The sequence below is a fragment of the Anarrhichthys ocellatus genome, unplaced genomic scaffold, assembly GCF_004355925.1.
Source record: "Anarrhichthys ocellatus isolate YVR2014 unplaced genomic scaffold, GSC_Weel_1.0 scaffold30, whole genome shotgun sequence".
NCBI lineage: Eukaryota > Metazoa > Chordata > Actinopteri > Perciformes > Anarhichadidae > Anarrhichthys > Anarrhichthys ocellatus.
In genome coordinates, this window is record NW_022280060.1 from 2,316,946 (window position 1) to 2,334,166 (window position 17,221).

At 43.6% G+C, this 17,221-nt stretch overlaps 2 protein-coding genes across 5 annotated transcripts in view; both read left to right on the forward strand.

Moving 5' to 3' along the window:
* The window catches only part of abl2 (c-abl oncogene 2, non-receptor tyrosine kinase), a 22,443-nt gene extending 11,988 nt beyond the window's left edge, over positions 1–10,455 (forward strand). For 2 of the 3 annotated variants that reach the window (XM_031863996.1, XM_031863998.1), the window contains exons 2-12: positions 613–777; positions 2,810–3,105; positions 3,207–3,479; positions 3,685–3,769; positions 3,942–4,119; positions 4,238–4,422; positions 4,515–4,667; positions 4,997–5,086; positions 5,489–5,671; positions 6,754–6,768; positions 7,396–10,455. In XM_031863996.1, coding sequence (XP_031719856.1) covers positions 613–777; positions 2,810–3,105; positions 3,207–3,479; positions 3,685–3,769; positions 3,942–4,119; positions 4,238–4,422; positions 4,515–4,667; positions 4,997–5,086; positions 5,489–5,671; positions 6,754–6,768; positions 7,396–9,227 — 3,455 coding nt within the window. In that variant the 3' untranslated portion in view covers positions 9,228–10,455. The remainder of the gene's footprint in view (positions 1–612; positions 778–2,809; positions 3,106–3,206; positions 3,480–3,684; positions 3,770–3,941; positions 4,120–4,237; positions 4,423–4,514; positions 4,668–4,996; positions 5,087–5,488; positions 5,672–6,753; positions 6,769–7,395) is intronic. The other variant, XM_031863997.1, reaches the window with a different exon arrangement.
* A 3,477-nt stretch (positions 10,456–13,932) lies between these two features.
* Positions 13,933–17,221, forward strand: part of osbpl9 (oxysterol binding protein-like 9) — a 39,436-nt gene continuing 36,147 nt past the window's right edge. For both annotated transcript variants that reach the window (XM_031863959.1, XM_031863960.1), the window contains exons 1-2: positions 13,933–14,071; positions 15,730–15,780. In XM_031863959.1, coding sequence (XP_031719819.1) covers positions 13,961–14,071; positions 15,730–15,780 — 162 coding nt within the window. In that variant the 5' untranslated portion in view covers positions 13,933–13,960. The remainder of the gene's footprint in view (positions 14,072–15,729; positions 15,781–17,221) is intronic.

The window sequence follows — 17,221 nt, forward strand, 5'->3', positions numbered from 1 at the left end:
TGTGTGTGTGTGTGTGTGTGTGTGTGTGTGTGTGTGTGTGTGTGTGTTATGTAGCTATGGTAATCACTCCGTTTTGTGCAGAGGGAGATTCTTTCCGACCACTATGTCGTAGCTCCTCCCCTCTTGCTCTCTGCAAATACAAAAATTAGAAAACACTCCCACCTCAGATCTCACCTTGCTCGGGCTAGACACAACGGGCTTCTGCGTGTAGTCATCCATAACGGGGCTCTTCAGAGAGTGGATTGAGTAAAGTAATGCTTTTGAGGTGCCTGCAGGCAAGCGGCAGTTTTGAGGACGAGTGGACGGCTCTGAGCGGCCACCATCGCCACACAGGGTTCAGGCAGGGGCAACAGACTGGACAGAGAGGTAGACAATCAGTGACATGGACACTTGAATCTGTATCATGTGGTTAGAGGACATCCTGGCGCAGCTGCCCTGTTAAGCATCTATGTTTTGCCTCAAGATAGTATTGGAATAGGACAGCTTGTTGTGATCAGTTTGTGCTGGGGGTGATTATTAGACACAAAACAACTTATTGTTATGAGTTTCTGTATGATTGTGTAAATGATGTTGTATTCCCACTCTGACCGTTGCTCCTTCTCTTTCCTCCAGAAGCTCTCCACCGGCCGTTCGGCCTGGACTCCGCAGCGCTGACGGAGGCGGTGCGCTGGAGCTCCAAGGAGAACCTGCTGGGAGCGGCCGAGAGCGACCCCAACCTCTTCGTTGCACTTTATGACTTTGTCGCCAGCGGAGACAACACGCTCAGCATCACTAAAGGTAAACAAGAGTGTCACTCTCATTTCTCATCTCTGATTCACTGTAAATGGATTAAAACAACTGTTTATGTTGATGTTGTTTGCCTACTAACTGCCTAACGACCAAAAAAAAAAGAGGTTTCATGATGTTATTTGCTGAAACGAGACTTGAAAAACTTGTCCTCCAGTCCATTCTTTTCCATGCATCATCACTGAAGTTTGAAGCTACGTGATGTGCCTTCCTAAGCAACGCTGACGTGTAGGAAAGAGTCATGGGTTACACCCTGGAGGCAATGCCTGTGATTGGCAGGTCAGCAACTCGTAGCTGAAAGGATGTTTGATGAGTAAAAGTGTAGTTTTGGCAGAGGAATGTTGAGTGTCAATAGAGCTCACCCAACCGTCACAATAACTGCTCCCTGTTGTGACATCAGCCCGTATCTGACCCCCGACCTAAAGCTTTCTTTGTCAACTACCCAAACCCCTCACATCCCTCTTTCACACTTTACTTCTTTTACACCACCTGTGAGCCAAACAGGCGTTATCATCCACTAATCCAGAGGTTGAAAAAAATACCTAACATTTTCTCGTTACATGCTCTGATATTAGAACATTTAACGAGAAATTGTTATGGAAATCTTTAGTTCAAACCAGCAGTTAACCGGTCAACCGTCTCTCCCCAGAGTAATAAGCTTAAAATATCCTCATCATATTAGAGACAGCCCGGCTCGGGACAGCAAGGCTCATGTCCCCAACCGATCTAAAGCATTTAAACGTGGCGGACTGTTAATTATCCATTGTTTTTCAGACTTCCACGGCAGCTGCCTGGGATGCGAGCACATGTACACTCCCGGGCTCCGCTGCACTATTCCTATCTGTCCGGCTCTTTGCCCCACCCCACGGAAACACCCCAGCATGCCTCTAATGCTGTGTGTTTCCATATGTTGATGTTAATATGGAATATGTTCAACTGTAATAATGACAGGTGGGTGAGCACAGCAGGCAGGGGCTGATCAGAGAAGGGACTTAACAAGCCCTCGTCTGGGGCTAATATTTGTCTCTTTGCTGTGCCTCTTTGAACCAGGCTAGGCCAGACTGGGGCCCAGCTTCAGGCAGACATGGCTCCCAGTGTGTGAGGCAAGGAGGTAGTCAGTGTTTCCACTCCCACAGAACTTACAGACTCAGAGGAGACTGATGGATTGGTGGGCTGGATGTGGATAACCATCTCTGTTTAAAGTAGTCCTGTGGGTTGCTAGCATAGTGTTTCACTTTAAGTGCTAGACCTGCTGCTCTAGTCACTGGTTACATGTTAGTGGGCCACGGTTGACTGACTGACTAGACATACTGTTGTGTAAAGGCATGCGACCGAGTCATGCTGGCAGCATTCAGATCCACTCCAGCCCTGTGTGAAATGCTGGATAACTTTTTAATATGGACGTTTGCCTTGTGACGAAAGATCAAATAGTAGCCGCCGTGATAACTTTCCAGAGTTGTGAGTTTCAATTCTAGTTTCATAATCTGATGAGCCTTTTAATGCATGCATTTGTTACCCCTCCTGGATCAGTGTTGCTTGTTACACTGATGCCCCCCCCCCCCCCCTGTCTCCAGCCCATCAGCCGCTCTGCTCACCCACGTCTTCAGCACTGACGTCGGAGAGAAAGACAACAGACCAAGTCACTACATGCCTGGTGTTGCCTAGCCCTCTATGACAGATATGCAGTTCACCCAACCCTATCATTGTTCCATAGCTTTTGATGTAGTTATAATGAGAGGAATGTCGAATACATGACTCCTCGCTCCTGTGTGCGACCTGTTATTTACCAACGCTGGGGCCTGATAAGAAATTCTCTTCTTTGTTGTGTCTCTCTAAGGAATTTGAGAGACAAATGAATGAAATCCTGTAATCGGCTTCAGATATTTAATTATAAAACATAAGAAACCTTTGCTTTAAACTCATGATTAGAGATTTTTATACAACTTGTTAACTGTCAGTCCACGCTGCCACTGATAATGTCCCCATGAGATCAAGTCTTACAAGTTGCCCCTCCTGTGTCCAGGTGAGAAGCTGCGCGTGCTGGGCTACAACCAGAATGGAGAGTGGAGTGAAGTGCGCTCTAAGAACGGCCAGGGCTGGGTGCCCTCCAACTACATCACGCCAGTCAACAGTCTGGAGAAGCACAGCTGGTACCACGGGCCAGTGTCGCGCAGCGCCGCCGAGTACCTGCTCTCGTCCCTCATCAACGGCAGTTTCCTGGTCCGGGAAAGCGAGAGCAGCCCCGGACAGCTGTCGATTTCCCTCCGCTATGAGGGGAGAGTCTACCACTACCGGATCAACACATCCTCCGATGGAAAGGTAGAGTTATACATATGATACTCTTTAGATGTAGATGGCGTTTGGACTTTGACAGCATTTATTAACTCTGTCCCTCTCCTCATCTTCCCCCCCCCCCCCAGGTGTATGTGACGTCTGAGAGTCGTTTTGCCACCCTGGCCGAGCTGGTCCACCATCACTCCACCGTAGCCGATGGCCTGGTCACCACCCTGCACTACCCAGCTCCCAAATGTAACAAGCCCACAGTGTACGGCGTGTCGCCCATCCACGACAAGTGGGAGATGGAGCGCACGGATATCACCATGAAGCACAAGCTGGGAGGAGGCCAGTATGGAGAGGTGTACGTGGGAGTGTGGAAGAAGTACAACCTCACGGTGGCTGTCAAGACACTCAAGGTAAGAAGCCCCTCCCCATCATCATTTAATGTCACTGAGCTTCATTGTGGGAAGCTGGTTTGTGAAAATAGTTATAGATCGCCACCTGCAGGCAGACTTTGGTCATACACGTGCTGCATGTTACTTGTTCCCAGCTGCCATGTCTTTCCAACCCACTGATTACTCTTTTCTTTTTGCTTTTTTTTTCCATTTTCCATCATGACAGGAGGATACCATGGAAGTTGACGAATTTCTGAAAGAAGCAGCAGTTATGAAGGAGGTTAAACACCCCAACCTCGTTCAACTACTAGGTCAGTAATTATGAGCACTGATTCTATGTTACTGTGCCTCTACAAAACCAAACTACTTTTCATACTGTATTTATCTCAATACATTCTAGATGACTTATGAGCTGGCTGTGGCAGACACGTTCACTCTTAGTGGTTGTTGGCATCTGTCTTCTAACTGCTGCCTCTCCCACAGGTGTGTGTACGTTGGAGCCTCCGTTCTACATCGTAACAGAGTACATGCCACACGGCAACCTACTGGACTACTTAAGAGATTGTGACAAGGAGGAGGTGAACGCTGTGGTGCTGCTCTACATGGCTACACAGATCTCCTCTGCTATGGAATACCTGGAGAAGAAGAACTTTATACACCGGTGAGGGGATACTCTAGTGTGTGTGTATGTATGTTTGCCATGCCTCATTTGTCAGAGTAATCTAAATTCTCTCTCTTTCTCTCCCTCTCTTCTCCTTACCTCACTGTCCCTCCCTCAGGGATCTCGCAGCGAGGAACTGCCTGGTCGGGGAGAATCACGTTGTGAAGGTTGCAGACTTTGGCCTGAGCAGGTTGATGACTGGCGACACTTATACCGCCCACGCTGGGGCCAAGTTCCCCATCAAATGGACCGCACCGGAGAGCCTTGCATACAACACCTTCTCAATCAAGTCTGATGTCTGGGGTGAGCAATACATGAGCATACATTCATATTAAGTGCTCCTCTTCTTGTAGCTCATTTTTCCATGTGCTAATGTGTGATCTGCTTCATTACAGCATTCGGGGTGCTGCTGTGGGAAATTGCCACCTACGGCATGTCTCCGTACCCTGGAATCGATCTGTCTCAGGTCTATGACCTCCTGGAGAAAGGTTACCGCATGGAGCAGCCCGAGGGATGCCCGCCCAAAGTCTATGAACTCATGAGAGCATGTGAGTAGTAGCTGTCATACCTGCCTTTAATTATTCACCAAGTGGCGGCACTAAAGTGGGAAGACATGGATAGAGGTCGACAGCTGTGAAAGTTTGTTTGGGCTTTAATCTTTCCGAGATGCTTGTCGAAATCTTTGTCATATCACAGTTCGCTGCAGCCCCTTCAATACTGTCTTAAAACTCACAATCCTGTAATAAGAAAAAAGAAGACTTACAAACAATAGTCTGGAACTACAGGATCTGTGAAAGAGCAGATTGTTTGTCTTATATTGTCGTCAAATTCGGTACCGTCTTTTAGTAACATGCCTTTGTGTCTGTCTCTCTACCAGGCTGGCAGTGGAGCCCTTTGGACCGGCCTTCGTTTGCAGAGATCCACCAAGCCTTTGAAACAATGTTCCATGACTCCAGCATCTCTGAAGGTAGAGTAACATGTTGCTTATCCTCAGTCTTTTGTGTAGCTGAAAACCTGCATTCATAAAGCTTCTAAAATCACTGTGCTGATTGAGCTGAACAGGCAAACTCTCCTTCTCATTCAGAAAGCTGACGTTTACTTAGCTCAGCAGAGCTGCCTGTTCGACTTTGCTGCCTTGAGAGACAGCTAGAATATCTTATTTAAGATTAAACTTAATTAAGAAACGGTGTCATTGGAGCAGCATAATGTGTAAAATAGGCTAAAAATTAGAAAGCGTCCGGTTAGAGTTTGACTAATCATTTGATGTTGATTAATTAACATCGTCGTGTTAATTAATTAGTAAATGTATGTTTGGATTTGGATTGTGACTGCCTTCTAATAGTTTGAATCTTTTCTTTGGACATTGCAGAGGTAGCAGAGGAGCTCTGTAAGACGGCCTCCTCTGGTCACTGCGGACCACTGCACCCGTTCAGTCACGACATGCCCCTGTTGCCTTCCAAATCTCGCACACTCCACAAGCACACAGAAAACAAGGAAAACATTGAGGGTGGACTGGACGGACGATCTGACCACGGCACGCACGGTCACTCAGGTACAGCCAGACATGCCTACCTTTCTTCCAACCAGTCAGATGCACCACACTATGATTCTGCAGGTATGCCAGAGAAGGCTGATTCGCGGAGTACATTGCAGCGCCGCCAAGCCCGCCGCCTGAAAAGAAGGGCCGTCATTTTCCTTCCCGACTGACCACTGGTGCCCGGCATCTGTCTAGCATCCGGTCGATCATCCAGCGCTGTCTCGAGGCAGATCTGCAAGCACAGCCTGACGTAGACATACACTGGCCTAGAGTTACAACTGTTTCAGCACTCAGAAGTATTTGATTTCTAATGTTCAAGGTTCTGTTTATTCAGCCATGAAACTAAAGTGCTCATGTCTGTGTCATCCGACACCAATTAAAAGATGTTAAAGATGCTATAATAGAAATTATAAAATAGAAATTTGCACAGCTCCTCTATCATGTGATTCATGGGGTCACTTCAAGTCAACCACAAACGCATATATTGAGCGATCTATGGAATCTGTTTTTGTTATCTGTGATGGAATGGAGGTCTTGCTCATTATCTGTCTTGTCCTATTTGTTGCATTACTGTTCTGCCCACATCCCAATCAATATTTAGACTCGTCATGTATGTATTAATATTTGCTAACCCTAAGATTAAATTTCCATATTGTCTGTTTTGTCTTGTCTATTTTAATTTATTTATTTGTTTTATATTGAAAATAAAATGTTTCATTTGTGTTTTTACTCGATGTGTGAAGACGACTGTCTGTCTTTGTCTTGGTTTGCCTTTTCTCATCTTCTGTTAGCATTTTGTTCAGCTTGTATGTTTTGGTCCATGCACATGATGAATGAAGAAGTATTCACCAATAAAGTGAACCGTAGCTTTCATTAAGTCATAAATCAAATATAGATCGTTACTGTGATAATGCAGAGCATTTTACAGCGTCATTAAGCACAAAGCATGACTCATAAAACATCACCACGTGTATGTTTGATATTAATGAAACCACAAAGACTGTGACCACAGTTTTGACCTCGTGTTCATGTCTGTGTTTTACTAATATTCCTTGTTTGTATGCATTTATATTTCCATGCAAATGCGATCAATGAAGAGAGAACCATGCCAAGTAAGAAATGCTGAGTGAACTGTTTGTGACGTCATGTAACTGTTGTAGTTGTAATGGGTTAGATTTAAGTTTTCTCCTCCACACGTGCTAATTCATTGTCTGGTCAGTGAAGATTGAGCCCCGTTCTGTCGTGATTTTAAATGCCAGCAGAAGTGTGAATGTGTGTTTCCCTCTTTGACCAAAGTTACACAACAGCCCTCCTCGTAACAGGTTGGGCAGTTTCTGTATGTGTTCTCAGGTCCTAGAAATGTATTCATCATCCCATCTTTTACAAGAGCGGCTTGTAAATCATTGAATTAGTGTTTGCATGTGCATGACTGGCATGGCCTGAGAACTTTCCATCCCTTTTCCTGACTCATGAGTCCCAGAGGAGGAAAGAAAAGCTTTTAGAGAGAGAGCGGGAGGGAGAGGATAGTCCATTTTTATCACAACAGCACACCGCTGCCTGATGCATTGAGTGACATTAATCTATAGGCAAGCATATTGAGAGACTAGAGGGATACAGTGCAGTGTTTATTTATTTCTTGTGAGGTATTGAATAACCCTTTCACAAAGATGTGGGTTTTTGCTGAGTTCAGCCCAGCTCTGTTGCATTGTTTTAATCCAGCCCTCTGTCCTTCTTTCCAGGCTGGGCTTCCACCTTGTTAGGAGGGGACGGCAGATCGGGCAGCTCCCCGGCTCTGCCCAGAAAACAGCTGCCGCGAGATAAATCTCCCGGCAGCCTTTTAGAGGACACACAGGACATGGGCACGTTTACGCGAGACCGCAAGACTGGCTTCTTTAGCTCCTTCATAAAGAAGAAATCCTCCTCCTCTTCCTCCTCGCCGTCGTCTCAGCTCCAACAGAACCTCCCGACGCCGCCCAAGAGGAGCAGTTCTTTCCGGGAGATGGAAACGCAGCCTCACAAGAAATACGAGCCCACCGCTGATTTCAGCGCTCCTCCTCCCCAACCCCATTCGGACAGTCTTAGTGGCTTTTCTGCCTCTCCCTCTCACTCCCATGGAGAACCCGCCCAGCCTCAGTCACGCTGCTGTGGGGCTGCTTTTGGACAGAAACCCTCTGGTGGGGGGCTTGCTTCACAGGTGACCAGCGGCAGCAGTTGGAGTGGGCTGGCTGGGTTTTTTACCCCTCGACTCATCAAAAGGACTCTGGGGCTACGGACAGGAAAGACCACCTCTTCAGAGGAGGGTGGGAGTATAGCAGGAGGGCCTAAACCCTTTCCTAGGTCCAATTCTACCTCCTCAATGTCATCTGGGCTGCCAGACCTGGAGCGCATGGCTCTGACTTTACCCAGGAACCGCTGTGCTAAACCCCCTCTAGAGAGGACTGCCTCCACTACCTCCCAGCCAGAGAACGGGGCCGCACGGCCCTCGGAAACTCTGCTGAGGAGGATGGATGAGGGGACTGCACAGATCAGGGAAAGGCCCAAAGCCAAGCTATTACCCCGAGGCGCTGCTGTAGGGGTGAGGGCGCCGGGGGTTGGGGGGGAGGTGGGGGAATCGGACAGTCTGTCTCGGGTCAAGGAGGGCAGAGAGGAGGGTGGGGGAGGACTGGACAGGCAGCAGAGTTGGTCGACTCCCTCGAAGACTTCTAATTCGATAGCGTCATCGGCCGCAGCAGGTGCGCCAACTCACAACCACAAAGTTCCGGTCCTGATCTCTCCCACGCTGAAGCACAGCCCAGCTGACGTGCACCTGGTCGGACTGGACTCTCAGGGGAACCGCTTCAAACTGCTGTCTGAGCACCAAGCAGACCGGGACAGGCCGCGACTTGTCAAACCCAAGTGTGCTCCTCCTCCCCCTCCCACCCTGCGCAGCCTGCAACACTCGTACAGCGGTGACGGGGAGGAGCAGGCAGGAGGAGCACCGGTGGAAGTAAACGGAGACACATTGAAAGGTCACAGGTCGGGACGAATGTCGGGTGGCACGACGACGGGCAGACCATCTGTGCCGCCACCGCAAGTGCCTCCCGCATCCTCCTCCTTTTCTCCATCCTGCCCCGCCTCCATCAACACGACTCCCACCAAAATGGCCAACGGGGCCGCCACCACGGCCTCCTCTTCACACACAGCGTCATCCGCCGCTTCCAAAGTGGCACTGCGGCGAACCAGGCAGCAGACGGAGAGGGTGCCCCTGGAGCGCGTTAGCCGCGTGGCCCTGCTGGAGTGCGCCGAGTGCCTGAGCAGCGCCCTCCACGCCAGCTCCGAGAGCCCCTCCAGCAGCCAGGTGCTGGACGCTGGCCACCAGCTGCTAGACTACTGCTCAGGTTACGTGGACTGCATCCCTCAGATGAGGAACAAATTTGCCTTCCGAGAGGCGGTGGGGAAGCTGGAGCTCAGCCTGCAGGAACTGAGGGCCTCGTCCTCCGGAGGTGGAGTGCTGAGCGGCGTGGGGCCCACCACTGTACAGGACAACCTGCACAGCTGTATTAAAGAGATTAGTGACGTAGTACAGAGGTAGCCACTGTGACAGCTCCAACCGTCACACCCCCCAACTACCCAACAGACTGCTAATATTCCTTTTTATGTTCTGGTTCTTTTGACAGCTTTATGGGGGACGAAATGAGATGAATCTCTCTAAGTACCTCAGAGAAATCACTACAAAATCTATTCTTTTTACTGTTTACAAACGACTGTTTCATAAAATGCCAGTGTGGACACTAGTTTTGCTCTGACCTACAAGTATTCAATAACGTTTTTGCCAAACTTAACGTGGTTTAAGTCGCACCATGACATGTTTAGCCCCTCGCCTCCACCTGGCCGTGATAAAGGCCTCTTCGCTAAATGAATGTCGAGTGTATCGACTGTGTGAAGGCAAAGTGGACGCTCACTCTGCTCATCTGTCAGTCAGTCACATACCGAGCGAGAGTGATGGTGGCTGTGATCAGCCTTACTGAGAATACTAGACGACTGTTTTCACTGACGAAGCCCGAACAGTGTTTCACAAATGAGTGACGCATCAGTTGGATGTATTGTGTTTCGCAGTATTCGAGTATTTTGCTCAGTGTCTGGGGAACTAAGTGATCATAAGCCATTTTTTTGAAAGCCATTATATTCTAAAGGATTGGAAACGACATCAGGATTCAAGGTTTTGAGGTCACAATTTGCAGTTTTATTCTGTGTGCTTATTTTCATGAGTGATTTTAAGTAGATACTGAAATGTGATAAAATATCAAATCTCTCCAAAACTGCTCATGTTCATATCGGACTAAAGCCTTGTTTCTGAGAATAATCCTTTAAGTATAGTCAACTGTTTAGACGCAGACATTCCCACGAGTCCACACAAGGCGACCGTTGTGAAAAACAGACTGAAGGGATCACTTGCAGCATTGAAGCTCGTGTGCATCTGACAAGCGTGTAAATATGCTCAAATGAAATGTTACGTGTGCGTTTCAGTATTGCCAAATACAGGCTTATCAAATCTAAAAAGATTTTAAATCTAGAAAAGATTTATTCGGTTCCAAAACACAATAAAGAATGTGGGCTGTTTTGTCAAATGCACGGCATTTGTCTTTGCTTCAGTGTCGTGACTCATGTTCACACCGTAACACAGTGCCACATAAATGGGGGGGGGGGAAATCCCCAGTCTCCTAAAGCATTTCAATATTTATGTCCAGTTATCCTTGCACACTGCATTTCTTCCTTGTATGATGGAGCATAAAGGAGTGAGGAGGGGGGGGGGGGGGGGGGGGGGGGGGAGAGCACAGGGTAGCGCATGAGCAGGTGAAGTGGGACAGTATTTCTAAAAGTGTCCTTCCGAGTACGGACAGTGCTGGATTCCCTGTAGCCTTGTCGTGTCCTCAGTGCCTCAAATTCTTCATGAACACTGCGAAATGCAGAGGCCTACTTCACATGAATCACACACAGTACTGATCTCTCAACAAAAAACAAAAAAAACTGCAGTATGTCTTCAGCACATGAGTGATTTGTACATTTATTTGGTTCAAAGAAAAATGCTTTTTAGAATGTCTATGTCTGAACTTGAATTTTAAATTATTCCTGATTATTTTTTTTTCTTTTATTAAAAGCACAGACCTATTTTGAGAGAGAAGTTATGTAAATATTTGATTTATTTCATATCCAGGAAACAAAAGATGTATGTGTAGTGACAGCATTAAGAGCGATGTTTTTGACTGAAGAGATGTATTGCGAGACGTCGGCTCTTCCACCCTGATCTGAATATCTGCTTCATGAATGTATTTTTCTTCTGTTCTGAACCCGGTCGAATGTTCATCTGCATGACTCTTCAATCTTTTAATTTTTTTTTAAATTATTTATTATAATTTTTTTTTTTTTTATTGGCCCATACTTTTCATTTTGGTCACACTAAATAATAAGTCCAGGAACGGCTGCTCTGTTTTTTTGAGCACAAACAAAAACTGTGTACACCGCGCACACGCAACTTGCTTTGGCTCACGTCATATCGTACACTGGATAAGGCCTCAGACACATTGGTTCGTTGACACATGTTGCATATGAGTACTACAAAATCTGTAAACACTGCAGGTCCAGAACACTTTCAAAATGCCTGTCAATGACACTTGATGGATTTGCCAAGTAAATGTTTTGTCCACTTGTGTTGTGATGCGTTTTTACATCATTTCATGTTGTGTCAATATTTATGTCCATTTTCTTGCCAAAACAGGATCCTTTTGAGACAAACTGATGACTCATGTCTATTCACTGTGAGTTTCAAAGAACATGGATGAAAAAATGCCATCTTTTCTTTCATGATTCTTGGTGCCTTTTTTGTGAACAAATGATTTATGTACAGTACACTATCACTGAGAGAATTCAAAGGTTTGGCAATGTTAAAGTCCATCATTAAAACATCATTGAAATGTGTTTTTCTTTCCTTTGCCATGAGATTGTGATAAATGTATCACGACAGCATGCATTTCTGTCATTTGGAGGTTAATGGTCAGATGCAAACTTGAAGCCAAAAGGTGCACTTTGTCTTTTGAAGATTATGTATTTAGATACTCTAACAAATGACACATGCGTCTGCTGCACTAAACCCAAGCTGCTGTGTTGTCTCGTAATCGGATCACATCAAAGGTTTTGTTGAGCGATGTCTCGTTAGAGTTTTCTGTTGATGTGTGTAGTGCATCTCTGTGGAGCAGGTTTTCCAAAAAAGAAAAGCCTTATCAAGAAAAAAATGTAACCTCCCAGAATCAACAGGTTTCCAGTCTGGACTGTTTTTAAAGAAATAAAAGATGTAGATTTTTAAACACTATTTACAGAGTCAATAAATTGATTTGGTACCAATGTGTTTTCCTCAAATCTGATATCTGAACAGACGCTGTTCAATATTTGAGCTGACCACAAATTTCTCAACATCGGTCTTCTCCGTTGTCTTTATTTATGCTGCCTGCATTTATCCGGTATATCTGTTATTTCTTTTCTCCTGTCTCGGTTGTGGAGAAGAGCTCTGGAGATCGTGTGTACACATCATTATACCAAAGGCCATTTCTTCAGTTGTACGAGTGCAATGCAAACCAACACACAACGTAATGGAATATGTGAATTTAAACAGGGATAAAAGTGGCAAGAGATGTTAACATTAACTTTTTTATTGTACAAAATATATATTTTGTGTTTTTTTTATTTTTTATTTAAAGCTCACGTTATATTACTGTGAAGTTTTGCTCATCAGTGTTAAGCCTATTGTAAATAATAAAGATATTGATGAATACTGTTTTGTTTTTGGTATGTTCATCTGCCACCGAGCATTTCAATCATTTTTTTTTAAACAATTAAAATGAATTTTGGTGGCTCAAAAGCACAGGCACGTTAGCCTCGATGCTAAGCTGCAGGCAGCGGTAAATGTAAGAAAACTGTGCAGACTGATTGTTAAAGCAGGAGAACTGTGGGATGTAATATGAGCAGAGGCATAATCAAATGGATAAATAATTTAAGATATGCAGCACCTGTTGTAAGATTACAGAATTAGTACAGTGGGAGGTAAAGTTGACAGTTGCTACATCTAGTCCATTTACTGTACTTAAGTACAATTCTGAGGTACTTGTTCTTCACTTGAGTACTACTCTCCTGTACAATTCAATTTATTTTTCTATATAAATCAGAAATATGCCTCAGAGGGCTTTACAAAATATAACCTTTAATGGGGAGGGGAAGAACAGAAGAACCCTTAGGGAGGAGCACCAGAGGAGGAATCCTTCTCCCATAATGGACAGAAGTGCAATAGATGTCATGTGTGCAGAATGAACAACATAATAGAGCTAAAACACATTCAATGCATATGATGTGAATTATTCATATAATGAGAGTATTGGGTATAATGATGGAAGAATTATGACTTCTAATAGTAACAGCAGCAGTGGATATAATAGAATAATCATGATAATAAAAGCATTAAGTAATATAAATGAGTTTATTAACAATAATAACAGTAGCAGTGGGTGTCAGGAGGGAGGCACGACCACGATGGAAGCCTGCAAGTGGAGAAAGCAAAAGACAACGGAGAAGAAGCGGTTAATAAAATATGATTCATTATTATAATTTACACAGCAGTATATGCAGTAGTTAAACTAGCACCTCGGCCAACTACAAGATTGAAGTAATGCTCAAAATGTTTGATAATCCAAAAATAAAACACTGACAAAAATGTTTAGTTTTGATACTTCATGTACATTGTGTTACTGATACATTTGCACTTTTACATACTAAAAATCTATTTTATTAGGGTTTTTTGGGGTCAAAAACAGTAATACAGAACAACAACATCATCGCCAGATATTACGACATTCACAATATCCAGATAACACATTCTATACTATGGATAAAGAGGCTTTATACAACATTTCATAATTTACATTTACTTTTCTATGATTGTAAAAGCAGACAGTAAAGGGATGGTAAATTATATTGTATGCACTGAGGATGAGAAAGGCAAACCACCAAGGTCTTTCTTTATTCCGGATATATATTATCCATTTTTGAATGTATATGTATATGATTAGTTCATTTTTTAGGTTAATTGGATTTGCAGGAATGCAAGAGTTACAGTATAAAAGGAGTATTTCAGCTGGCTTTTCCTTATTTTCCTTAAGTAAAGCATACTTCTTCTATTGTTTAGTACATTTATGGGGTAACTCAAGCACCCCTGGCATGCAGCGCATCATCCTGCCCACACCTTACCCGACTCCTCCCCGATCCTACACTATTGTAAAGATGGCGTCCATCATGGAGGGGCCGCTCAGCAAGTGGACGAACGTCATGAAAGGGTGGCAGTACCGCTGGTTCGTGTTGGACTACAATGCCGGTTTACTGTCATACTACACGGTACGTTCGTTTCCACGGTCAATAGACGCTGAACCGGTCTGCCCGAGAGGGTTAGATTGTAGAAGTTGTCTCTGGTTGTCAAACCCAAGTGGGATAAGGGCCTTGTGTTTGTCAGGAGTTGGGAGTATCAGCTGGTTCCAAAAAAAGGCGGGTCTCTTTGATGACGGATCCGAACGTTAGCCAATGGCAATGCTCCTCAAAGACCCACTGACCAATCAAGTGACAGTATTTGTTTTTCCCCCTACACTTCCGCTACTGTAGCTAGCTAGCATTGCTAACAGCTGAAATACACCGAATCGGCTAAACATGATTGTGAATAGTTAACATCGTTAGGTGATAGAGAAAGAGAGACATACCTGTGTTTGTCAGCGAGACGACATCTGTCTCTGGTAGTTAAATAAGAGTCCCTACACTCGCTGGTTTGCTAGCTGCCTGGCTAACTGACACAGCGGGAGCAGACTGGTTGCTAGTTCGATTCTTGATCAATTCCAAGTCGATTCATCATTGTACTCTGATTAGTAACGTCGAGAGTAAAGCAGACAGGAAACTGTCAGGGGAAGTGTTTGTGGGGAAAAAGTTGTAAGGAAGATGACAACTAAGAGCTGCCCACTCCTCTCAGCAGGTTGACATTAAATTATCTTATTTACATGTTAAATAGTTAGTTTTCAGTTACTCTAATGTCGTGTTAAAGGAAATTCTGAGCCCTGACTAAGATGGGTATGTTGACATAGTATCATGAAAGTCATCACTGTGGTCGAGGTATGCTTGCTGTTTTAGATGTGAGAATAAACCTGCAGTTATTGCACGTTTCAGAGCAATGTCCCACTGATACAGAGGAGTGAACAAGTCCAGAGTCAGACTGTAGTCTGGAGAGAGAGCCCTGAATCTGATGAATGTAGACATCAAGTCAAAGCAGAGCTAGAGTCTAGTAGGCATCCCATACAGTGGAAACAATACGTTGATTGACAGAACATCTGCAGGCATCACATTTGCTGCTTTCAGCTTCTCAAATGTGAGGATTCGCTGCCCTTTCTCTGTCTTTCAGCATAATTATGATTTGTTGAAATTTTATAAAACCTTTTTGATTGTGGGCCATATACAGAAAAATATAAGCAGCCATGGACCAAACATCAAGGGATGTGTTGTTTTCAACCAGTGACACTGCAAAAAAAGTGTTTCTACAGCAGAAAATCCCATGTGAAAAGTACTATTTTATCAAAATGATTATGCAACATCACAGTCATTTATTGGTGTGTGCACAAATTAAAAAGTATTACATGTTTTTTTTGTATCTGCTGCTCTCAATTTTACTTTAAATAGTTTCTATATGTTTAAACTGTAATACAGTGCACGGCTTCCGTGCCCACTTAAAATATTCTGGCAGAAATGGTAAAATATTGGTTTATGTGTCAAAAGCTTGAGACAGAGATAATTTCATTAAATGTAGCCGAGTGTTTAAACTAGGATATGTAAAGTACGTACAGCCAGGGCAGTTTATTAGGAATATGCTCAAGCCATATTCTAGATTATTTTAAAAAACGTTTAAAAACAGCCTAATGGCACACAGGACAACCTGACTATGTCGTTCATGTACAGTGAACCAGAGCTCTGCATACTGACTGTATCATTCCCTGATTTGTTCTGTTGTTGATTTCCAGTCAAAGGACAAGATGATGCGGGGATCCAGAAGAGGCTGTGTGCGACTCAGGGTAAGGTTCTCAGGATCAAGGCTATCCTTTACCTCACAGACTCTTGTTTTCTGATCAACTTTGTGCGTGCTCTGTTTGCTTGGCTGAGTTGTTGCTGCCCTGCTTTACCAGATGTTTGGAAGAGTTTCCACATGTTCATTGTCCATTGTTGTCCAGGGTGGAGTAACCAAATCCCATTATTGCTTTTGTTTGCCTTGTCAATGAACTCTTTCTGAAGGCCGGCACACTATACACAGCCTTGTGCAGTTTTTATCAGATGTGTGAATTGCCCAATTTGTTGGCCTTGTTCAACAGGTGTCAATAGTTTGCTTCAGCCAAATCCACCGCTCCGTCACTCCCACTTTTTAAGCTCTGCCAGAAGAGGCATTTGCCCTTCCAATGTGTTTTCAGTATTCAGTAATGCCCACTAGATGGCAGCAGCTGCCCTGCTACGATACCTGTGTTACCACTGACAAGGAGATAGGGTGAAGTCTCTTAATGCAGTAGGACTTTCAATGGACTGAGCCTACATCAGTGCTGAGAGAATGAGCTGCCTTAAGAGAGGACCAGACCTAAAGGCTAGTATATTGTAGCATACATATATTGGCTTAAGTTGACAACTTATAAAACACATGTTTTGGGACAAAGGGCTTTGCCGAGCACCCTGAACATGTTTCTATCGATCTCACTGAAGGGAGGAACTATCAACTGAAAAGAGGATGCAGTGTCATTTATGGACACGTAGTTAAAGGTCAGAGGTTTCAATTAAAGTTGGATCAGTGTGACACAATTTATTGCAATACAGTAATTTCACAATCTATCTATTTGTCATTGAAAACTGTTCATTACAATTGCAATTGAAAGTATTGACTTCTCTTTAACTTGTATTTTATTGTTTTACAACTTTGAATCGAGATGTAATTTTAGTTTTTGACACTCAAAGTTTTAGAATAACACAATTTAATGTGAAAACATCTACAAATTAAAATACATAAAGATACAGTCTTTAAAAATGTGTGTATATATGTATATGTGTCTATGTATATACGTATATGTATGTATGTATATGTATATACATATTTGTGTGTGTGTGTGTGTGTATGTATGTATGTATGTATGTATGTATGTATATATGTACATGTGTATATATATATGTATGTATATATGTACATGTGTATATATATATATGTATGTATATGTATATATGTATGTATGTATGTATATATGTATATGTATATATGTATGTATGTATGTATATATGTACATGTATGTATATATATGTATATATATGTATGTGTATGTATATATATGTATATATATGTATGTATATGTATGTATATGTATGTGTATATATGTATGTATATGTATGTATATATATGTATACATATGTATGTATATATATGTATGTATATATATGTATACATATATATGTATGTATATATATGTATGTATATATATGTAT